Source organism: Vulpes vulpes, chromosome 10 (assembly GCF_048418805.1).
Source record: "Vulpes vulpes isolate BD-2025 chromosome 10, VulVul3, whole genome shotgun sequence".
In the NCBI taxonomy this organism is placed as follows: domain Eukaryota; kingdom Metazoa; phylum Chordata; class Mammalia; order Carnivora; family Canidae; genus Vulpes; species Vulpes vulpes.
In genome coordinates this window covers 14,601,019-14,625,986 of record NC_132789.1, presented here as the reverse complement: position 1 = coordinate 14,625,986, position 24,968 = coordinate 14,601,019, and the positions used below count along the sequence as shown (strand labels likewise).

The following is a 24,968-nucleotide window of genomic DNA, read 5'->3' as shown; positions in this document are numbered from 1 at the left end:
TTATTTATTTATTTGATAGAGTACGGGAACACAAGCAGAGGGAGCCACAGGGAGAGGGAGAAGCAGGCTCCCCACTGAGCAGGGAACCCGATGCAGGGCTTGATCCCAGGACCCTGGGATCACAATCTGAGCTGAAGGCAGATGCCTAACCAACTGAGCCACCCAGGTGCCCCTAATTGTGTTCATCTATTTGATCTATGATGCTGATGGTGATGCTGTGCCTCATCACAACATAAGGTCCTAGGGACAGAGTGTGTTGGGTGCACTGAAGAAAGATTGTTGGTCCCCTTCAGAAAATGGAGGACGTTGTCTGGAGATTGAGTCTTGCCAAGCTGATCTGAAACAGAGATGGGTGTTTATAAGAAGCTGAAGACTTCTGTGGTCCAGCTTTTTGTACAGATCAGTAGTCACTCAGGAAATCCGGAGGCAATGGGGTTGTTGCATGTGTCTCTATGTTTGTCCCTAAAGGTAATATCAAAACAGTCTCTGTGAGTTTCCCCAAGGATCTCATCCCACTCTAGAACTACAGGTATGCCCACTGATTAGCAGAAACTACCTGATATATTCTTAGGTCATTTTTCAAATAAAAATGCTAGTTTGAAGAACAAATGCCTGACAACAGCTCTTCCTGTTGGCAGAGAACCCAAGACACTGAGGTGAGAATCTTCCATTTTATGGAGTTCTAAGTCAATAATGCTTTGAGACTCTTGACAGGCCAAACTATGATTTTAGAGGGGAAGGAAAGAAGTGAGTTCCTTTGTCAAGAATATCTGCAGAGACGAGGAAGGCAATGGCAGTGGTAGATCATTCTAGACCAGGAATCAAACTTTTTCTGTAGAGGGCCAGATGATAAATATTTTAGATGTTATGGCCCAACTTGTAAAGTCAAGGATGTTGTATAAAAACTTAACAAGAGCAAAAACACATTTCCACATTTTTTAGTTGACAAAAATTCAGAGTATAATCATAAATGAATGCTTTCTTTGTAGTGTAGTATAGTGAGAAAAATGGAATTCCTTTTTGGGGGGGATAACATTTCACTTAATTGGGGTTCAGAGTTAGTGTTCTCATCAAATCAATTGTGAATATTCACCTATAAAAACCATTCTCAGCATCTGGGCCGTACAAAAACAGATGGTGGGTCACCATTTGCTGATGCCTACTGAGTCAATCTACAAGTATATTACTGATAATACCAGATCAGATTTTTAGAACATTGACCACATGTCAAACACTAGGCCAAGTGTTCTGCTTATATTTTCTCATTGGGTCCTTCAGTACCCCCAGTGATAGGTGTTATTTCGTTTTGTTTTGTTGTCGTTGTTTTTTCAAGATTTTATTTATTTGAGAGAGCACATGAGCAGGGGGAGACGGAGAGGGAGAAGCAGACTCCCCACAGAGCAGGGAGTCTTATGTGGGGATCGATCCCAGGACACTGAGATCATGACCTGAGCCGAAGGCAGGCCCTTAGCTGAGCCACTCAGTCTCCTGTATTTCTGTTCTTTTCATTTCACAGGAAAGATGAGAGAGAATGAGAGTGATGGGCACTTGTCCAAGGTTGTTTGTCTATAAGTGGCAATAGGATTTACACCTAGGCCTTTGAATTCAGAGTACAAGAGCATGACCACTAGGCTAAGGCATCAATCCAAGAAAAAGCTGAGAACTCAAACTGTAATAAACAAGGCCTCAGTAAGACATCAAACCTTTGTAACTACTCTATATTTTTATTAATTTGTGTCTTACTCTTGTCTCCTCTCCCATCTATCTGTCTGAGTGATTGCCACCATTACTCTGGAAGCAAAACTGGGCTGCTGGGTTTCTGTTTGGGAATAAATATCACATGGGTGGAGAGAGCCATGGAAAGGAAGGAAATGGGTACCTCCTTCTTTGTAGTAAAGTTAGAGCAGGGGAGGAGGCCCAGGGAATCAAGAAGTTGGTGTCAGCTTTAATTAAGAAAGCAGACTCAACCCAAGGGGTTTATAGATGAGCTGTAACCTCTGAACACTTAATTCAAGAGGCCTTTCAAGTTCTCTCATTTGATTTATTTTTCTAATCCTTCCACCTGGTCTTTCTCATCCATGCCCTGTATCCAATGCTGTTTCTTGCTGAGAATTGTGGTGGCCAAAAGTCCCTCCCTGCCAGTTTCTGGGGCTCCATACTGTCCATGCCAGGTCACTGTGGCCCTCCAGACCACAATTCAGAAGACCTAGGCTGTCTAATCTAACGTACTACTTTGCCACCTGAGGCTTTGGCTGTTAGTACTATAGAGATACCCTCTGCTTCATTGGGTGCCTGCCAACTGCCAACGCCCTGTTACCTGTTGGTCTGCATACCTAACCAACTAGCCAGCAACAGTAAATGGTGCCTCCCAAACTAATGGCATAATTTTATCCACAGACCCTCTATGCGAGGTGACAGGATTCCAGGAGGTCTAGACAACCATTAGGAGCCAGCTCCGACCTGAGAAGCATACTGTTAAGAATATTGTCCTGGGAAACCTACCATTTCTATAGTTATATGATGGCCTCAGGCATAGGTGAAGTAGATGCTGTACTTTGAGGGGCTCTGGGAGAGCCTTTGCCTCCCCGGAATAATTTTTCTTGCTACTGTATTTCTGTTCAAATTCTATAGTCATAGATGTATTCCTTTGTTCAAGCATTGCCCTTCCTGGAGTCTTTTTTTTTTTCCTTAAAGATTTTATTTATTTACTTGACAGAGAGCACAAGCCGGGTGGGGGGGGGGGCAGCAGGCAGAGGGAGAGGGAGAAGCAGACTCCCCGCTGAGCAAGGAGCCCGACATGGGGTCCAGTCCCAGGACTCTGAGATCATAACCTGAGCCAAAAGCAGAGGCTTAACTGACTGAGCCACACAGGCACCCTCTGGATTCTCCTTCTCCTTCTTCTCCTTCTTCTCCTTCTTCTTCTTCTTATTATTATTATTAAGATTTTATTTATTTATGAGAAACACAGAGAGAGAGGCAGAGACACAGGTCCATGCAGGGAGCCTGATGCAGGACTCGACCCCGGGGCTCTAGGATCACGTCCTGGGCCAAAGGCAGGTGCCAAACCACTGAGCCACCCAGGGATCCCCCGGATTCTTCTTTTTAAAAGAGGGAAGTCTTGGAGCACCTGGGTGGCTCAGTTGGTTAGGATTGAGCCTCTGCATTGAGTTCCCTGCTCCGTAGGGAGCCTCCTTCTCCTTCTTCCTCTGCCCCTCCTCCCCTGTTCATGCGTGCTCTCTCTCTCTCTCTCAAATAAATAAAATCTTTAAAAAAAAAATAAAAGGGGTAGTCTTGAGAGAGGTAACACATTCAAAGGCTTTAGTCTAAATAGGTGTTATATTCCTTTGATCAAAAGAGATGCGCTGGGTACCAGCCATGGGAGAGCATTTCTGGGGATGAGAAAGAAGTTCAGAAATGTTAGGGGGATCCAGAGAAGACCCTGCACTTACCCAGTGCTTCCAACATGACTGGCATTGTTCTGAGTGCTCTACTGTATTCACTGAACCCCCTGCAGTGGGTTCTAACATTGCTCCCGTTTTACAGATGTGGAAATGGAGGCTCAGAGAGGTTAAGTAATCTGCCCAAGGTCACACAACTAGTGAGTGTAGTCCATAGTTTGGCCTGGAGCCAGTGTTTTTTGTCTTTCAGAGTGAAATTGTGCTAGGAGTCCTCAAGCCCACCCCCAGGCTCAGTGATTCTCTAGGGGAACCTATAGGACTCAGCATGTAATTTATTATAGTGAAAGGCTACAAAACAAAATCAGTAAAGGGAAAAAGCACATGGATTTAAGTCCAAGGAAAACCAGGAGCAAGCCTCTAAGAGTCCTTTCCCAGGGGTGTCACATGGGACATGCTTAATTCCTCTGGGAGCAAGTTATGGCAACACGTGTGAAATGTTGTCTGCCTGGGAAGCCCCTTAGACACCCAGCACCCTGGATTTGCCTTGGGGGCTAGTCACATAGTTACCCTCTGCCTAGGACACACCAAAATTACAGATTCCCAGTGGGGAGGCATGTTCAGCATAACCACAGTTTGTACAAATGGTTCAGGCCCAGTGAGCCTCACTCTCGTCAGTTGGGGTGAATGACAGAAACCCTCCTGACATCAGGTTGTGGTTGCCAGCCAAGCCCGGTCACGCAAGCAGGCCTTTTGAAGGAAAGCTGACTCAGGCCTGCTATGTTAACTCTGTTAATGCACAGGTAGCCCATCCATTCACCAGTGTTTCTGAAAAGGAATGATTCGCATTTTTCCCTTTTCTATAAGGATTGAGCCCCAATAAATATACATTTATCTCAGGATTAGAATGCATAAGGGCATTTAGCAGAGCATTTGTCATATAGTGAGTATTTGGTAGATACCGTCATCCTCACTGGCTGTTCCCTGAGGATTTCTGTGTCTCCTAGATCTGGTAAGGAGCTCAAGTTCACTCTTAAGTAATTAATACTTTCTCCATTCCCCTTGTCATTCCCAGGAGGCCCCTATGAGGTTGAAGTCAATATCTCCAGCACTGGTGCACTCCCCAATGGCACCCTCTATGCAGCGAAGGGCTCCCAGGTAGACTTCAGCTGTAACAGTAGCTCTCGGCCTCCACCGATGGTTGAATGGCAGTTCCAGGCCCCAGATTCCAGCACCGAGACCTTTGGAAACAATCTGACTGCCAGCTGCTTCTCTCTGCTGCTGATGTCACAGAACCTCCAAGGGAACTACACTTGTTTGGCCACAAACATGCGTAGCAGGAGACAGCGAAAGGTGACCACCGAGCTGCTGGTCTACTGTGCGTAAGAAGCGCTCCCCTCTCCCATGTGTCCTCACTTTGACCCTTGATGAACTACCTGCATGTTTGTGCCTCTTCCTTCTGTCTATAAAGGCATGCCTGCTGCACGGGTCCTAACGTGCTTCTGTGGCTCCCTCAGCACATGTACACACCCAGGGCTGTGTGTCAGAGAGGGAGTCACTTCTAGAAACTAGCTGCTAAGTAAGGATACAGGAGAGTCCCTGTGAGCCACAGAGAGAAGTTAGTGCCAAGTCTCATGCTTGCTTTTTTAAAAATTGAGGTGAAAGTACATAACAACCATTTAAAAATGTACAACTCTGTGGCATTTAGTATATTCACAGTGTTGTGCAACTGCCACCTCTGTCTAGTTCCAGAACATTCTCATCACTCCAAATGGAAATCCTGTCGCCACTGAGCGGTTACTACCTCTTCTCTTCGTCATTCCCTGGCAACCACCTGTCTGTGTTCTGTCTCCCTCCATTTGCCTCTTCTGGATGTGTTGTCTCAATGGACGCATACAGCATGTGGTCTTTTGTGACTGACTTCTTTTACTTAGCATCATGTTTTCAAGGTTCGTCTATGTTGTAGCAGGTGTCCGTCCTCCTTTCCTTTCTGTGATTGAGTTAATATCCCATTGTATGGAAAGCCCACAGTTTGTTTATCCATGCGGCTGTCCCTCTTCTGTCCATGAACTCAGGGCCTCTAGCGCTGTCAGGACGGGCAGTTCATGAACTTTTATTTTTGGGGCAAAACAACAGCACGTTCCTTGGATGACAAGCATTGTCAACGTGTAGAGCGGACTCATCAGAATCCATGCTAATGAAAGGGAGCTTTAGAACAACAAATTAGCAAACAGGATAATAACACCTTTCTTAATTCATACGTTGTCTGGTACCTTTATAAGTGTCTGTGTTCTCTGTCATAAATGACAGCCATTGTAAATGAAGTCATAGGTGCTTGTTAGAGGAAACAGATGAGCATAAAGAAGAAAAGGATATTCTAACCATCATTTTGGTGTCTTATCAATAATTTATCTTGTAGATGATAGTGTCTATCCATCCATGTAAGATCCAAATTTATTTATATTTATGTGTATTATATAAAATATATAAAACATAGTATACATATATAATACATACATAATATACATAGATACACATAATATACACATATAATGTGTGTGATTTTTCATATTTGGTTTTTTTTAAAAGATTTTATTCATTTATTCATGAGAGAGAGAGAGAGAGGCAGAGACACAGGCAGAGGGAGAAGCAGTCTCCCTGCAGGGAGCCTGATGTGGGACTCGATCCTGGGTCTCCAGGATCAGGCCCTGGGCTGAAGGCAGCGCCAAACCGCCAAGCCACCTGGGGGCCCATTCATATATAGTTATTAACACATGGGTTACATTGGATTTCCAGGTTTCTAACTTGTTAAATTTTTATGTGTTTAGTAATATATGTACATAATAAAAAGGTATATGTTAATAAAAAGGAAATATATGTTAAGTAATATATGCACATAATAAAAAGGAGGTATATGTTAATAAGAGGTGGGAGTGAATCCCACCTGTAACTCCACCTGGGGACCAGCACTGTTCAGTAGGACTTTTTTGATGATGGAGATGTTCTGTTCTGTGTGGTTCCGTACAGTGGCCACCGACCACATCTGGTTCTGGAGCCCTTGAAATGTGTGTGGTGTGATGGAAGAACTAAGTTTGTAATGGAATACAATTAATTTAAATGTAAATAGCCACGCTTAAAGGCCATTGTGGCTAGTGAGAAATGCAAAGATGAATGAGGCCCACATCCTTGAAGATGTAACACTTAGCCCAGGAGATAAGTTGTGACGCAACTAGTTTGTGCTAAGGATCTATTTCGGGGTATGCTCATGATGTTTCTCTGATACCCTGGTTCTGTAATCTCTAGAGCCAGCTCAAGGGCTGATCTTAGAGCCTGTGACTAAGCCCACATCCTCTGGTGTTTTGCAGTTCCCCCTCCATCAGCCCCTCAGTGTTGGGCAGAGATGTCACAAGGATCACTCATGCTGCAGCTCACCTGTCGCTGGGACGGGGGATACCCAGACCCAGACTTCCTGTGGACAGAAGAGCCAGGAGGTGTGGTCGTGGGGATGTCAAAGCTGGGGGTAAAGATGCTGAACCAGTCCCAGCTGTCAGATGGCAAGAAGTTCAAGTGTGTTGGGAGCCACATAGTGGGGCCGGAGTTGGGAGCCAGCTGCGTGGTACAGATCAGTGAGTCTGGATTGCTTTGTCTTGGGTTGGGGCCCACCCATCTTTATTCTGAGAAAACCATCTGCAAGGTCTGGGAGAGAAATCCCAATATGTCACAGTGAACTGAATGTTTCTTCTTTTCTTTTATGTTTCCTTCCTTTCAAACTTTAAAGATGCTTAACCAAGCTTTCTTGGTTCTCATCCAAACTGTTTTCCACTTGACAAATACTAATTAAGCGCTTGCTATATGCCACGTACAATTTCTAGGTATTGGAGATGGAGCCTGAATGATATGGGTGTGGTTCACTTATTAGCTATCTCGTATTATGTAAGAAACACCCCCAGACTTAATGGCTTGAAACAACAAATCATTTGTTTATCCTATGATTTCTCTGGGCCAGGAATTCAGACAAGGTACAGTGGGGATGGTTTGCCTTGGCTCTATGATTCCTGGGTTTCAGCTGCAAGACCTAGTTGGGAGGGTTGAAATTGTCTGAAGGACCTATTTCCAAGGTGCTCACCCACACACCTGGCAGGTGGCTTCTTTTCCACATGGGCCTCTCCACAAGGCCCCTTGTCTGTCTTTACAACATGGTGCTGGCTTTCCCCAGAGCAAGTGATGCAAGAGGGAGCAAGCCAGGCAGACACTAGCTATCTTTTCTCTGAACCACCCAGCTTCAGTAGTCACAAGGCCATCCCCACTGCCTATTCTGTTCATTAGAAATGAATCACTCATTCTGGCTCCACTTTCAAGGGGAATGGATGGAATTGGGCTCCACTTCTTTTTAAGATTTTATTTATTTATTTGAGAGACAGAGAGTGAGAGAACATGAGTAGGGGGAGCAGCAGAGGGAGAAGCAGGCTCCCCTCTGAGCAGGGAGCCTGATGTGGGGCATGATCCCCACATCAGGGGGGATCATCATCTGAGCCAAAGGCAGATGCTTAACTGACTGAGCCACCCAGGCACCCCTGGGCTCCACCTTTTTGGAGGGAAGAGTGTCAAATAATTTTTGGATATGTTTTTGTTTTTGTTTTAAAGATTTTATTTATTTATTCATGAGAGGCAGAGGCACAGGCAGAGGAAGAAGCAGGCTCCCTGCATGGAGCCCGATGTGGGACTTGATCCTGGGACTCCAGGATCACACCATGGGCCAAAGGCAAGCACTCAACCACTGAGTCACCCAGGCGTCCCTCTGAAAGTGTTTTTGAAACCACGACCATTCCTCTTTCATAGAGCTCAAATTCTTTTGTGTGGGGTGGGGGGTGAAAAGAAGGCAAAAAGTCCAAACACAAGTGAGGTAGGTTCAGATAGTGATAATAATTGTGAGGAGGATAAAGTGGGGTGTGTTAAAGACTCTTCCTAGGGGGCAGGGAGATCTCCTTGTGGCAGTGGTATTTTGAGCAGAGGCCTGAAGGATGAGAAGGATCTGACCAGGTGGACTGAGTATTCCTGGCAGAAGGAATAGCAAATGCTAAGGCCCTGAGTTGGAGTACATGGCACTGGAAGAACTGAGTGAAGGCCAGTGTAGCCAGAGTATTATACATGAGGTACCCATATGGCTAGATGGCTGTTGTGTATTGAATTGTGTCTCCCTAAAAAGATCTGTTCAAGTCATAGTCCTGGGTACCTGCAGATGTGGCCATATTTGGAATAAGAGTCTTTGCAGATTTCATTAAGTTGAGGTCCTACTAGGTTAGGATGGTCTCTATTCCCCTGAATGGGATCCTTACAAGAAGAGGGAGATTTGGACACAGACACATGAGGACAGTGCCGCATGGTGTTGGAGGTAGGGACTGTAGTGCTGCGTCTATAAGCCTGAAATGCCCATGATTGCTGGTGATGACTGGAAGCTCCTGGATGGGGCATGGGATGGTGTCTCCCTCAGGAACCTCCAAAGGAATCAAGCCTGCTGACACACTGATTTCAGACTTTTGAGTTTCTGAGCTGTGAGAGGATGGATTTCTGTAGTTTTATGATGCCAAGTTTGTGGTACTTTGGTATAGCAGCCCCAGGAATCTAACACAATAGTAAGCAAGGACAGAGAGTGTTGGGTTTTGTTGGCCATGCTGAGGGTTTTCCTCACAGTTTATCAGGATAATCCTCAGAGATGTGGCCATGGAGAGCTGGCCTGCTGAGAAGTAAGCCTTGCTATATTCCAGGACATGCTGGTTTTCTCAGGCAAGTGGCATTCCCATGGTTGACACTCCCCCACTGACTCATTCAGCAAACATGCCCGCAGTGTCTCATCTGTGTCTGGTACCTGGCTGGTCTTGGGCAACATAAGAGACCAAGACTCACTTTCTGCATTAGAATAGGGCTTGGCAAACTGTGGCCCATGGGCCAAATCCAGCCCAACTGATACTTTGCAATTTTAGTTTGAATGAGATATAATTCCCATAACCTCAACTTCACTATTTCAAAGTGTCTAAGGTGGTAGTTTTTAGTACATTTACAATGCTATATTACCATCACCACTATTTACTTCCAGAACATTTCCATTACCTCACAAAGAAGCCCTCTACCCACTGGCAGTGACTCCCTTCTAGAAAGACCATGTGAGAGTACTTAGTTCCCTGTGTTTCCACTGACCTTGAGTGTTATCATTAATTTTTTAGACTTTTTTCCTATTTGCTCATTAAGACATGGCATAACTATTTCGATTTGGGTTTCTTTGATCCTAGCGGAGTTGACAATATTTTATGCTTACTGGTTCCCTATATCTCATCTATGAATTATCTCTTCACGTCTTGTCTATTTTTCTATTAGGTTCATCTTTTCCTATTATTCCCTAGGAGTACTTTTTCTTTTTTTTTAAAGATTTTATTTATTTATTCGTGAGATACACTCAGAGGCAGAGACACAGGCAGAGGGAGAAGCAGGCTCCCTGAAGGGAGCCCCATGTGGGACTCGATCCTAGGACCCTGGGATCACGCCCTGAGCCAAAGGCAGAGGCTCAACTGCTGAGTCACCCAGGTGACCCCCTAGGAGTACTTTATATTAACTTTGTCAGTTAATTTCATAGAACTATCATGCGTGTCATAGGTATTTTTCTGTCCTCCTTGGCTCCTAAACTACATTTATGCCTCATTTCTGCTGGTGTTCAGCAATTTCTGATTATGAAGGTCACCTCTGTCATAACCTGCTTTTTTTAGGTTTCTGGGCTCTGAAGTTCTTTTCCTGTTTCCAAATCATTAAGATGTTGTTTTCCACCCTCCCAATAACCTGCAGGTTAGACAGGACGGTTTGTAAGTTGCAGATGTGACATGATATGAATGGACTCACCCAAGATCACCCAGCTTTGGGTGACTGGGCCAGCACTTAGCCCAGGGTGGTCTGACTCCCGAACCCTTGCCTCCCTTGCGAACCCCCTTCCTTGGGACCTAATCCAGCAAATCTTCCTGGGCAAGAGTTATGTACTCAGCATGGCACTGGGCACTGTGGAGGAATACCGAGTCCTGACCTTTGAAGGACGTGAAATTTACTTGGAGAGAGAAGTCTGAGAAACATGACATAGGGAAGTGGCTGTATCACAAGGATAGTGACATCGACAGTTATTGAGTGCAAGGTGCTGCGCTCAGTATTTGCCACTCAGTATCTTGCTTGTCCTCACAACCACCCTATGAGCTGAGTGTTCCTATTATCTTTGCATAGTTGTTTCCTGGGGCTGTTGTAACAAAGCACCACAAACATGGTGGCTTAAAACAACAGACATTTATGCTGACCTAGCTCTGGAGGCTAGAAGTCTGAATTTGAGGTATTGGCAAGGTCATGCGGTCATTGAAGGCTCCAGGGTAGAACCCTTCCATGTCTCTCCTGGCTTCTTCTGCCACCAGGTGTTCTTGGCTGGTGGCTGCCATCCCTCCCATCTCTGCTTTGTCTCCATGTGGCTTTCTCTATGTGCTTGTCTCTCTCTGTCTTCTTCTTCTATTGTAATATATAAGATGTCAGTCACTGGGCTTAGGGCTCATACTAAACCCAGGATGATTTCATCTTGAGATCCTTATCCAGTTACATCTGCAAAGACCCTGTTTCCAAACAAGGTCGCATCCTGGGATTCCAGGCGGATGTGAATTTGTGGCAGATGCTGTGTGTTCCCTTTTACGGATGATGGAGCAGAGGCAATGGGCTTGACCTAACCTCTGCAGCAGGAAGGAGGACACATGCTCACAGTGGTGTCTGATGAAGACTTCTGAAATGGGCCATGGCCAGGAAGTCCCAGGACATGACTAAGTAAGCGACTGACCTTGAGAGAGGGGGAGATGGCAGAGGCAGGTGACAGGTATGGTGTTATTTCCTCCATCCCTTAGTTTTTCTGCAGATCCTGAGTCGCCATTCCTGTGGCTTCTGAGACTTGGCCAGTAATTTGAATCTAAATATGTGCTCAGAATTAAGAAATGTGTCTGGAGGAAAGAACTGACTAGAAAGGAAACAGGCACAAGAGCCTGGAATCTTCCTGACTCTGATGTTGTCCAGTTATCCCCTGTCCCTTCTTGGTCACCTGGGCCCAGAGCATCTCAGCCTTGCTGTCCATCCAGGTCACCTGGGGGTCTGGTTAAAAGGCAGATTCTGACTCTCTAGGTTTGGGATGAGCCTGAGATTCTGCATTTCTAACCAGCTACCAGGAAGTGCTGATGCTGCTGGTCCAGGTACCATACTTTGAACAGCAGAGCCCTTGGGGAAGAAGGAGTCTCTAGATCATTTCACTTGGGAGGACCAGTAAGCCATTGAAAAGTAATGTTAGGAGAGCCTGGCTGGCTCAGTCTGTAGACCATGTGACTCTTGATCTTGGGGTCATGAGTTCAGACCCCACATTGGGCATAGAGCTTACTTAAAAAAAAAAAAAAAAAAGGAAACGTGATGTTAATGCCCACCTTTGGGATGCAGAACAGTGTAGTCCCCAAAATGATGAAAAGGGATGCTTTTGGGGATTTGTGCTGCCTACACCTTTCTTTGAATTGTTGGTAGCCTCTATGCTGAAGAAAACCACTCACACCTTGGTAAGTGGAAGCACTAACCAGCCCCTGATGTGAAGGCCCTTGTTTTGTCCATCTCTTACAGATGTGAGGGCCCTGCATGCCACCCACCTCCACCTTTTTTTTTTTTTTAAAAAAAAAAAAAGGATCAGAGGATCAGACCCCAAGGCCATGGGGATGCTTCGCTGTCTAGGACAGACTTGTGATAGACAGACAGACTAATGCTACCCACACAAAGATGTCCATGTCCTAATTTTATTTATTTATTAATGAGAGACACAGAGAGAGGGAGAGGCAGAGACAGAAGCAGAGGTAGAAGCAGGCTCCCCGCAAGGAGTCCAATGCGGGACTCAATCCTGAATCCTGGGATCACGCCCTGAGCGGAAGGCAGCCGCTCGCTCAACTGCTGAGCCACTCAGGCATCCCCCCCGCCCCCCAACCTCCACCCTTGACTCCACCCCTGCACGCAGCATCTTTCTTAAGTGAAAGAAACTCTTTGAATTTCTAGATGCCATACCAGCCATTTGGGTGATTTGGCTTTTTGAGGGTGAAAGCTGTGTTTGGCAAAAGGTGCCACCAGGTGGATAGTTTGTTTTGCTTTTTATACAGGGTGAGGAGGCCATTTCTCAAACTTTGGTTTGGGGGCCCCTGAATTCCAACATACTGATGAAGCTTGTCACTGCTTCAGGCTTTGTGACCCCAAAGGAGATAGGAAGAGGGGAAGGTATGATTTAGCAACATTGGGGGACCTGATGGTTGATTCAGAAAGGGGCGTAACACATGAGTTTCCTGAGCAAACCTAGGTTAAGAGGACTCTCTTGCTGACCAGAGGCTCTGAGCTGTTCCACACTCCCAGCTTGCCCTCCACATGCATTCATTGCCCCTTCTCTCCTCCCAGGGTGCCAGCAGTGAAACCCTAGATTGTCTCTTGGAACAACTGCTGGTAGGAAGCGTGGGGTTTCATTCTCCCAGGCAGGAGCTCAACATGCCACTTGGTATCCTTCAGCTGCCAAAAATATAGGCTTAATATATCACCCAAGATGAATTTTAGACCGTTCCCAGGAGGGCGTATGTTTTGGGAAAAGGCTTCTGCCATAAAAAGAATAAATGGATCGCTGGAGGAGACCTTACAGTTCCCTGTGTCCCACTCGGATCAGACCCCAAGGCCATGGGGATGCTTCGCTGTCTAGGACAGACTTGTGATAGACAGACAGACTAATGCTACCCACACAAAGATGTCCATGTCCTAATCCCTTTGACTGTTTTACCTCACATGGCAAAAGAGACTTTGCAGCTGCGATTAAGATCTCAAGATGAGAGATTATCCTGGATTATGAGGGTGGGCCCCACGTCATTACAAGGGTCCTTCTAAAAGGGAGGCAGGAGGGTCAGAGTCAGTAGCAGGAGACATGATGACAGATTGAGGTTGGAGCTATGCAGGGAGGGGCCAGGAGCCAGGGAATGCAGGTAGCTTTGGAAAGCTGAGAGAGCAAGGAAATGGACTCCTCCCTGGAGCCTCCAGAAGGAATGAGCTTTGCCAACACCTTGACTCAAGCCCCATAAGATCATTTCCAGCTCCTGGCCTCCACAACTATGAAAGAATAAATGTTGTTTTAAATCACTCAGTTTGTGGGAATTTGTTACAGAAGCACTAGGAAGTGAATACAGCTGCCTTACTGTCCCCTTGAGTGCTCTTGGCAGGCTCTGCACCCATTTTTTTTTGTATGAGCGATGTGACTATGGAAGCCTATAGCATAGACGTGAGGGGTGTGGGCTACAAAAGCCTGGTATAGTCTGGGTTTATAAGAGTAACCAACTCTGAGCACCTGGGTGGCTCAGTTGATTGATTTCAGCTCAGCTCATGATCTCAGGGTTGTGAGACTGAGCCCCACACCTGGCTCTGCCCTCAGCTGGGAGTCTGCTTGGGATTCTTCCTCTCCTTCTCCCTCTGCCCTTCCCTCCCCGCATGCTCTCCCCGCCCCCCACTGTTTGCATACTCTCTGAAATAAATAAAATCTTAAAAAATAAAGTAACCAACTCATCCTGGTTTGCCCAAGACTTCTCTGAAAGCACCATATCTCAGGAACCCCCTCAGGCTTCAGCAAACTAGGACAGTTGGTTACCCCAGATCCTTAGTGCACACTTAACCTGGTTTATGACTTTGAGCAAGTTACATAACTTTCTGTGGGTCTCAGTTTCCTCATCTGCAAAATGGGGTCAATAAGTTTAATAGTGCCTAGCCCATAGTAGATGCTAAATAAATGTTAGCTGTTATTATTAAATGACACCAAGCACAGTACAGAAATTCCTGGAGCTGCTTCATTAAATATTCTTTTTCTTAATTAATTAATTGAGAGAAAGAGAATGAGTGGGGGAAGAGGCAGAGGGAGAAGCTGACTCATGGCTGAGCAGAGAGCCTGTTGTGGGGCTTGATCCCAGGACCCTGGGATCATGACCTGAGCTGAAGGCAGACCCTTAAATGACTGAACCACCCAGGTGCTGGGAAGGTAATAATATTCTTGAAAATTTCAGGCCACAGCTTGAATCTCCCTGAACATTTATCTTTCTTTACCTTCTCATCACCAGGGAGCCCCTCCCTTCTCTCTGAGCCCATGAAGACTTGTTTCGTGGGGGGCAATGTGACACTCACCTGCCAAGTGTCTGGAGCCTACCCCCTTGCCAAGATCCTGTGGCTGAGGAACCTCACCCAGCCTGAGGTGGTCATCCGGCCCAATGGCCACTATCTCATCACGCAGGATGGGCAGAGCTCCACTCTCACCATCCGCAACTGTTCCCAGGTTGTGGATGAGGGCTACTACGTCTGTCGGGCTGAGAACCCCGTGGGGGTGCGAGAGGTGGACATCTGGCTGAGTGTGAAAGGTGAGTGAGGGAAGTGGCCCCAAAGGAAGATGGTTGAGAGCTTCAGAGGACCTGGCACTGGCATAGGGAGGGATGGTTCTTCCTTATACTCAGGTCACTGCTATCGGGAAGCAGGTATATCTGCTTGAGTGTGACTTGATGGGGTGGAAAAATTATTATCCAGTCCTAAATCTCTAACACTGCATAGGGATAAAGAAATAATTTGGGCAGCCCCGGTGGCTCAGTGGTTTAGCACCACCTTTGGCCTGGGGTATGGTCCTGGAGACCAAGGATCGAGTCACATGTCGGGCTCCCTGCAAGGAGCCTGCTTCTCCCTCTGCCTGTGTCTCTGCCTCATTCTCTGTCTCTCATGAATAAATAAATAAAATCTTAAAAAAAAAAAAAAAAAAGAAAGAAAGAATTTATGTTGGGGCACCTAGCTAGCTCAGTTGGAAGGGCATGCAACTCTTGATCCCAGGGCGGTAAGTTTGAACCCCACATCGGGTGTAGAGATTACTAAAAAAATGATAAAATAAAACTTAAAAAACAATAACTTGTTACATGCCAAAGAATATGTATAAAAAATGTATTTTAAAAATATTAAAAATGTGAGTCATGAAGCCTGATAATAAGGATATCTGAGAAATGCCATCCTGCTTAACATACAGAGCAGTGCCCACAATGCTGCAGTTATTTGTAGGTAGCATGGCCAGATTTAGAAAATGACAACAAAGCTAAAACAATGCCCACTTGATTTGCATTTCAGAAAAAACAAAGACTTTTTTTTAGTGTAAATATATCCCACATTTTGCATGGGGCATACTTATGCTAAGACATGATTCATTGTTTATCTGATATGTAAATAAAATGGTCATACCATATTTTTTCAGGCAACCCTACCTCTAGACCCCTTTCTAGTCTCATCCTGGGCCTCCTGAAAAAGGATAAGTATTATCCTGAATTTTTTTTAAAAAAGATTTTATTTATTTATTCATGAGAGACACAGAGAGAGAATCAAAGACACAGGCAGAGGGAGAAGCAGGCGTCCCGCAGGGAGCCCAATGGGGGACTAGATCCCTGAACCCCGGGATCACGACCTGAGCCAAGGGCAGACACTCAAGCGTCCCTGAATTTTTTTAATTCAAGAAGCTTTACTACATATGTGAAATGCTTGCTGCTTCCACTCCAGACTTTGTTCCCAGGATTTACTCATGCCACTGTGTAAATTATACTTACCTCTTCACTACTGTAGGATTATCTACTGTGTTGTGATTCCACAACTAAGTTACTAATTTTCCTGCTGATGGACCTTTGTATCATTTCTGATTTTGTTGTGATGAACAAATGTGATGCTATGAAAATCTTCTACCCAGCTCCTTGTGTACATATACAGTAGGTTCCCAGGCCAGTATTTCTCTACGATATATGTAGAAGGAAGAGAAAGGAAGGATTATGCACATTTGTATCTTCATGGGATAATACCAAATTATTTCCCAAAGTGGTTGTACCAATTTCTGTTCAGAACATCAGCATTCAAGAGTGTTGAGTTTCTCAATTTTGGCTTTGAGGTTTTGTGATTAAAGTGGAATCTTACTGTTCTGATTGGCCCTTCTGTGGTTACTAAGAAGATTAAGCATTATTTCATGTTTATTTGCTATTTGTGTTTCTTCTGTGAAATAACACATTTATGTCTTTTGACATCTTCCCCTTTCTTACAGATATGTAGGAGTTCTTTAGAAATTCTGCATACTAATTCCTTATAGTTTTACATGTTAGAAATATCTCCTTTTAGTTTGTTCATCTTTCTTTCTTTCTTTTTTTTTTTTTTTTTGGTTTATTTCTGGTATCCTTTGATTAGCATTCTTTTATGTAGTTGATTTTATGAATCTGACCTCATTAGTTTTTTTTTATGTCTCAAGAAATCTTATCTCTGCCGCACCATAAAGATACTATCCTATACTTCTAAAAAGTTTTAATATTTTGCCTTTCATAGTTAAATCTTTGATCTGTCTAGAATTGATTTTTGTGAATGGTATGAGGATCAAGTTTCTCCCCGGCCCAATTTTGGATAGCCATTTATTCCAGTACCATTCTTGAATAATTCCTCTTTTATTGACTAATCTGTTATATATCAAATTTTCTTTTATGTGTAGACTGTTCTTGGATTCTTTGTTCTGTTCCCATTCATCACTGTTTATCATAGCCCCAATAGCCCCTACTTTTCATTTCTGTGGCCTTATAAAGTCTTGATGTCTGACAAACACATGGAGATTTTAACTTTCCAATGTTCTTTTGCATCACATGCTTCATTTGCTACCCACAAACTGTCAGAGGGAGGAAAATGAGATATTTATCTTGCTTTATGGAGAGGTCATATGCCTTGCTGAAGATCATGGAACCAAAATAGTACTAAGATCCAGGCAGAGGAAGGGAGGGAGGTGTTGCTATTTTACCAGCATGTGTATCAGGTGGAAGAACCAGTAGTGTGATTTGTCTTTGCAGAACCTTTAAATATCGGGGGAATTGTGGGAACCATCGTGAGCCTCCTGCTGCTGGGACTGGCCATTATCTCAGGGCTTATGTTGTATTATAGCCCTGTGTTCTGCTGGAAAGGTAAGGATTTCTTGGGTCCCCCCCTTCGTTTACCTTTTAGGCTTCTTGAAAGGGAGTGGGTGGGGGAAGGAGGCCCCTGTTGTGCTCCCACCTCACATCCCGTTCCATAGGCTTCTTCACTGGGTCCTGGTGTGCAATAATGAATCACTTAAGTATCATTCCTGAACACCCTGTCACCTATCACGTTGGGTCAGTTTTTCTCAGTTGTCAGTTCTTTTGTAAATGTTACATTAAAAACTTTTGTGAGGCTGAAATGGATGTTACTGGATATTAATTTTTTTTCCTTTCTCCCTTCAGTAGGAAACACTTTCAGGTGAGTGTTCCTAGAGTCAAGTCAAAAACCCATTTCCATGATCTGTCTTCACTGCCATTTTTGTTTTCTTTCATAAGAGCAATAACAGCAGCCACTGTTAAAGACCTGGCATGAGCCAGACACTGGTGCAGAGGCTTCACTGGGCATTATTAGAAACTCTTTTGTAATTTCTTCAGCCTGGTGGTGGCACCTTCATTTTCCCAATAAGGAGATGGGCGCTCAGGGAAGTAAAGTAATTTCTGCAAGCTCACCCAGGAAATGAATGGCAGTGCCTGTGTTTGGATCCAGGTCTAAGTGATTCTAAAGTCTATATGCTCTTTTTTCAACGCCAGACCTCCGGGCAGGGCACCTTGCTGGGCTCTCATTGAAGCATAAAGACAGTGTGTATGCCGTGAGCCCAGTCATTTGTGCCTTTATTTAATTTTCTAAAAAGGAGCTGAAAAGAATAAGTCATAGTCTTACAGCATGTTTTAGAAGATTAGTCTGAGCATGCCCAGAAGCCCCTCCCAAAAGGAAATCTCAGGATGGGTATGTGGGTGGCTCAGTTGGATAAGCGTCCAACTCTTAATTTTGGCTCAGGTCATGATCTCAGGGTCATGGGATTGAGACCTCGGACTCAGTGCTCAGTGTGCTCAATGTGCTCAGTGTGGAATCTGCTTGTCCATCTCCCTCAGCTCCTCCCTCAGCTCCTCCCCGTGCTTGTGCACTCTAGCTCTAAAATAAATAAAATCTTAAAAAAAAAAAAAAAGAACCAGCCCCTAGGGGCAAGGTAACTAAATGGAATTTGTGTATTTTTTTTAAAGATATTATTTATTTATTCATGAGAGACATGCAGAGAGAGGCAGAGACACAGGCAGAAGGAGAAGCAGGCTCCATGCAGGAAGCCCAATATGGGACTCGATCCCAGGACTCCAGGATCACGCCCTAGGCCAAAGGCAGGCGCTAAACCTCTGAGCCACCCAGGGATCTCCAGGAACTTGTGTATTTCATTTCCTAAGGAGATCCTGGGTTAGAGCAAAGAACTCTTCTCTTTGTTTCCCTTAACCAGTTTATAAAGGGATATTACAGTTCTGGCGTCATCTTTCATGGGAATATGTTACCTTTACTGCCCTGTATCTGAGGGCCATCTTCCCAGGGAAACTTTCATTCCCCAGGTTTATTTCTCACAGGAGAAGGCAGCAAGGCATAGTGGAAAAACACTTTGGAACTAGTGGACCTGGATTCAGATTGCGCCTCTGCCATTCCCAAGCCCTATGTTCATGGAAAATCCCTGACCCTGTCTGAGCCTCTGTCTCCTCATTGGTTTTCCAGAAGGAAACTGTTAAGATTACAGGAAAATTTAATGCTCCTAGCATTGTGACTGGCCCATCACATGTGTAAGAAATGTACAGGTTGATGGGGTAGGCAGAGCCAGCAATGAACTGGAGAAGAATTAAATGCTAACCCCCTGGGCATGGACTCCCAAGTGCAATCATAGTTCATGGCTTGCGGGGAGGAAGAGGACCTTACCTGGGCCTTGAATAAAGAGTAGGAGGTGAAATTTCAGTAAGTAGAGAAGTAAGGGGCATTTTAGGAAAAGAACACAGCATTCGTGTACGAGCTGCGGGGGGAACTAAAATGGTAGGTCCCTGAAACAAAAAGTCCTACCTGCCCAAGGAGCAGGGGGGAGTAATGAAACCCATCTAGGATGATATGTGATTTCTGTAGGAATCTGTGGCAGCATCTCTTTGAGAGATTATAGCCACACTGTTCTCTCTTAACCGAGCTGAATGCACAAAGAATTCTCCATGTTACAAAAGAGGTTGCCATAAATCTAGTGTTTTCTATTTGGCGAGGGCTGATGTTAGGGAAAAATGGAGTACCGTCTTGATTATTTCTCCCCCTTTGGAAATTAGGGGGCAAGACATGGGTGATGTCATGGTTTTGGTGGATTCAGAAGAGGAGGAGGTAGAGGAGGAAAATGCTGCAGAAGAGGAGGAGGAAGAAGAGGAAGAAGCAAACGAGGGGGAGGAGTCACCAGAAGAAATCCCCAAGCATGGTCACATTCATAGAGTGACTGCACTGGTGAACGGGAATGTTGACTGGATGGCCAATGGTCTCCAGGCTTTGCAAGGTAAGCTCTTTTTCTTTCAAAGCACTCTGCTGGGTTGCAGTGGGATTCCCAGTGAGCATCTCTCTATGGGGTGAGTTTCATTTTTGTTGTGTTTTGTTTAAGATTTTATTTATTCACAAGAGACACAGAGAGACAGAGACATAGGCAGAGGGAGAAGCATAGGCAGAGGGGAAGCCTGATGTGGGATTTGATCCTGGGACTCCAGGATCATGACCTGACCAAAGGCAAATGCTCAACCACTGAGCCACCCGGGTGCTCTGAGTTTCCTTTTTTTTTTTTTTTAAAGGGTGGGGAAGTTAGTTAACGTTTAATCTAGGATCTACTGTCAACTCCTGACACTACAATTAAACTGGCAAACATTTATCAAGGCCTTGCTCCAGGAAGGGCACAATATTGGCATTGTTAGGAGAATATAAAAAGACTGATCGTAATTGTACACAGAGAGCTTTACAAGATCAGTTAGAGTGTACTGAGGAACACTTGGGGAAAATTAAAGTGGAAGCAAGATTTAACCGTCACTGTGAGAGAACATAGAGGAACCATCACAAGGAGGAATCTGATTATTGCCAGATGAATGATCGGCTTAAAAATAACAGGACCTCAGAGAGGTGAATGCCTTGAGGGGCTCTGCCTTGGTCGGGAGAAGCTAAATGGCGGAAGGAAGAGATGAGGCAAGTCTTTCAGGACAGTTGAGTTTGAAGAAGCAGAAAGGCAAGAGAGTATTCCAGGTGAGGGGAACGGCACACACCAGGTTTATGCAGGGTAGATAGCATCAAGCACTTCTAGAGGATTCTGAGTGAAAGAACAGGAGAAAAGGGGAATAGGCACCTGCCCCACCTGCTCCCCCATGACTTCCAGTTCTGAGGCCCACCAGTAAAGGACTGGCAGGTGCAGTGATTGCAAACTGAGGGTGTAGATAGAATGACCTCTCGCTGAGCTCCCTTAGATGCGGATTTGCTTTTCCCTCCTCTCCAGACAACAGCAGTGAGGAGCAGAGTGATATCATTCAGGAAGAAGACAGGCCTGTTTGAAGAAGAGAACTGTCCTCCACGATCCTGTCCTAAAAGCTTGGAAAGCAATGTCGAAGATGAGCTTTTCATTCTGCTTTGACTTGACTTGTGCCCCTGCCTGAAGGCTTAAAATGGTTTGGGACTCTCAGCAAAACAAAAAACAAAAAAACATGGATTTTTCCCCCCCGCCCCCCCCCCCAAATTAGTTTGATTTGCTGTAAGTTTTCTCATGGATGTTAACAAGTGTTGGGGATGGGTAGCCTATGGGGGAAAGGTGCATTTGCCCCCTGAGGTGCCTGTTCCACTGTGACTTCTGGCTTCATCCTGGTTGATGCTGATGCGGAGGTAGCAGGAGCAGGAGCAGGAGGAAGCACTTGACTTCCAGGCTCTCAGTGTGCTATTTGTGGTCTGGGAGTAGCTTGCCCCAATACACAAGGGAATATCATGCAGTGATAGGGACGCCTCCTTTGTCACTGCCCAGGGAAGCTGGAAAACCAGACATCCCCTGGAAAAGGTTAAGGAGGTTGTCAGCTCCTGATGCTAGTCAGAGGGAGGCACTTTGGCTCAGGTTCTGAAGCTGGAAACACCTAGGCTTGAGAGTAGGCCTTGTCACTTGCTTATTCCTGGGCTCGGGCACGTTACTTTACCCCTCCCTGGGCCTCTGTTTCCTCATCTGTAAAACAGGTGAAGTCATTACCTGCCTTATGGCACAGTGGGGACTGAATGAGGTACCTGTGGATGTGAAAGTGTCCAGGAGGTATTCAGTAGACAATTTCTTACCCTCTGGACTTCGCCCTCTCTAGTGGAAGAAACAATGTCAACTGTAAATTAGAAGCTGTTGCCTGGGTCTCTTGTTCTTTGTAGAATGGTTTCAGAGGAGAGCATTATCAGAGCTCTCCTGACCATATTTGCTTCCCTGGAGGTATATAATTCTTTTCAAAAGAGGTAGGGGCCCCTAAGAGGAAGTGCCTTTCATTAGAACCTCTCATTTTGCAGAGCTTCATACTAATACAAAAGCCTCTTAGGTGATACCCTGGTAGCTTTCAGACTCTCCCATTCTCCTCTTTTCTCCTGTGGCTCTGAAAGGAGGCAGGAGAAATGTTTTGCAATGGAGTATCTGGTGATAAGTACTCCCTGGGCAGACTAGTTCATCTGGCCTCAGTTTCTCCATCTTGGAAATAGGAATGGGAAAAGTTGCTTCCTTCCTACTGCTTCTCTACACCTTATGAGGATGCGTTGATCAATAATACTAAGTTTTGATTTAAATCAAATAACATCTGATGAGTTTAAGCTGTTTCCAGATCCCTATAAAGCCCAGAGATTTTTCTTCTCTGATTTCATCCAAGCCTCTTAAATGTCAGAAACCTAATAAGGGTGCAAAAGATGTATGCTGAACATGAAAATCTGACTTGACTTTGCACTTTTTAATGCTCATATCCTGCTTAATAGGCAAGACCTAGGGCTTCAGGGAGAGCTTCCCTTCTCCAAATAACAGGGACTGGGATTCAGGTAAGATAAGAAACTGGTTATCTGCAGCCTTCCCCTGCAGCTGTGGTGTGGAGGGGGGTCTATTTTCTTGGAAGGATGAAAAGACTGTACTGAGCAAATCTCTAGAAGTGAGCCCTGTCCCCAGCTTGGAGCCCTGTGGATCGCAGGAGCTGACTGCACTTTCCACCCCTCAGGAATAGGTGCGAACTGCAATTCTTGCGTGCTCAGGCTTCTGCTGCCTAGTACTTCCTGTACTTCGTCACTCTGGATGGCTAAATTAGTGTTTTAGAACAGGAGACTTGAGTTGCTTCTAAAGTCACTGAACTCTGAGCTCATGTCCCTTTAGAATCTTCTGTGATTCTGTGAATTTGAGAGTTCACTCTACAGAGTCAACCATATTTTTAAAAAGAAAAAGAAACAGGAAAAGTAGTCCCTAGATATGAACCCAGAGAATGATTTGAAAGATGACTGAGATGCTTTCCATAACTACTTCTTCTCTTGCATATGCACCTGATGATGGGAAATCTCTGGAGAAGGATTTTTCCACTAGCAGTTGGGGGCTTCCAGGTCTTATTGCCAAACACTATAAACCCTAGGTTAGCTGAGCCACAACTTCTGTCGCTTGTTTCTGAGCCCTGTGTGTACATCTATATAGCTGGATCAGTTAAGAGCACAGGTACTGGCGGTCTTCAAGTTTTAAGGATTTTTAAAGAATTAGGGCTTTCTTTTAAGATGATCCAACCCCAAACTACAAACATGTTGATAGTGGGTTACAAACTGTGTGGCAAAGTCCAAGTTATTACATTGTGCTGTTACACAATCTTATCTGAATGTATTGTGAACTCCAAGATCTATTTATCAGGACCAGGAAGATAAATACTTAAGGGCTATCACCACTGACATTTCAGAAGGCAATCCTGTGGCTTTGAAATTAGTTCTAATTCTCACAAGCACATACAGGCCCTATTCCTGCAGTTAGCCCATGATGAAAAACTTCCATAATGCATGCACCGAAACCTGGGAAATCATCCCTGCCAGGTAAAATTTATTGTGATGCAGGAAGTACCAACTGGTAATTCTCACCACGGACTGACCAGGAACTGTTGCGAAGAAGAATGAGCAGATCTCTCTGCATTATTTACATTTTAATATTTGGTGTGTGGTGGGGGTGGGGGGAATGGGCAAGAGAAATTTATTCTGAGGTATAATATGGATTTTTTTAAAAAGATTATGGAATAAAGTTATTTTTAAATAAATGCTTTCATGATCTTGATTTAGATTTGATTAGTAAACAAAGATTTGGAGAAATGGATTTGCCTCCCCTAGTTGTTGTTTTTCTTTTTTTCCTACCTTTACTACCAATACTTACCTGTATTGGTAATGATAGCATTCTCATTGCCGTTTTATTGTTTGTACATACTCTCACACTCACTGAGACACCTGCACCTTTCCTGATCTCTCTGAGAAACTTGTTCTTCCATTTTTTAAAAAATTATTTATTAATGAGAGACACAGAGAGACTCAATCCCAGGACCCTGGGGATAACGACCTGAGCCAGACCTGAGCCAGGCCTGACTGAGCACAAGGCAAATAAATGCTCAAACACTGAGCCACCCAGGTGCCTCTTCTCCATTTCTTTTTTTCCTCCCTGCATATGCATGGTTTTGGTCAGACTGCATGCTTTCTAACATGAAAGGACTAGGGTAGCAGTCTTCAGGGAGAAGAACATGGATCTGCTTGGACTGTCTGAAATGACAAATGCTATCAGCCGTCCTGTAGCTCTGAGTGGCCTTGGAGTTCTTCACCGCGCTCAGCTAATTGCAGCCCCTATAACATCTCACATACCTCCAGATTTCCTGCTCTAGACCTCAGTGCTTAGAGGAAGCTTTCAGTCCCCCTCTTAGGTCATTCCTCCTCCCACCAACCCCTGTTTCTTTACTGCGCTCCAGGTTGCCTCTGCTGCCCCCCACTTTGCTCCCCAGCTCTTTATCACAGCGGCTCCACCTTATTCCCTAACAAAACCCTTAACCTCAGTATCCCAGGTTCCTTTCAACCCAGCCCCTCCCTTTGACTATGTATGGGTTTATTTTTTTTAAATTTTATTGATTCATGAGAGACAGGCAGAGGGAGAAGCAGGTTCCCTGTGGGGAGGCCGATGGGGGACTAGATCTCAGGACCCCGGGATCACGACCTGAGCCAAAGGCAGATGCTCAACCACTGAGCCACTCAGGTGCCCCTATGTGTGGGTTTAATCCCCCCAAGAAGGTTCCTGAGCCCCCACCGTGACCCTGTTTAACTTCTCTCCGTGCAGTCCCCCAACACCTCTTTCCGCGACCTCCAGCCCTCCCGGGTCACACCCATGTTTACGCAGCTTCTCCATTTTTGGACCCCCGCTCTTCTGGGATTCCCCCCTCTTTTGGTCCGGCCCGCTGCCTCTTTTCTCACCGCCCATTTTAACCCGGACACGCTCGTTTTCACCCTCCATTTCCCGCTGGGCTGGTCTTTTTCTGGTTCCCACGCTTTAGAAGCCGGGGCGCACCCCCTCCCCTGGTCCTCGTTCATTCCTAGCCCCGGAGCTAGGCTCCTCCGCCACGGCTC

At 45.1% G+C, this 24,968-nt stretch overlaps 1 protein-coding gene across 7 annotated transcripts in view; it reads left to right on the top strand.

The window, feature by feature from the left end:
• VSIG10 (V-set and immunoglobulin domain containing 10) overlaps positions 1–23,626 on the top strand; it is a 35,877-nt gene extending 12,251 nt beyond the window's left edge. For 2 of the 7 annotated variants that reach the window (XM_072722947.1, XM_072722954.1), the window contains exons 3-9: positions 4,471–4,773; positions 6,761–7,021; positions 14,561–14,854; positions 17,336–17,446; positions 17,744–17,759; positions 19,655–19,872; positions 20,848–23,626. In XM_072722947.1, the coding sequence (XP_072579048.1) occupies positions 4,471–4,773; positions 6,761–7,021; positions 14,561–14,854; positions 17,336–17,446; positions 17,744–17,759; positions 19,655–19,872; positions 20,848–20,903 (1,259 nt within the window). In that variant the 3' untranslated portion in view covers positions 20,904–23,626. The remainder of the gene's footprint in view (positions 1–4,470; positions 4,774–6,760; positions 7,022–14,560; positions 14,855–17,335; positions 17,447–17,743; positions 17,760–19,654; positions 19,873–20,847) is intronic. The other 5 variants (XM_072722948.1, XM_072722951.1, XM_072722949.1 and 2 more) reach the window with 3 other exon arrangements.
• The last annotated feature ends 1,342 nt before the right edge of the window (positions 23,627–24,968 follow it).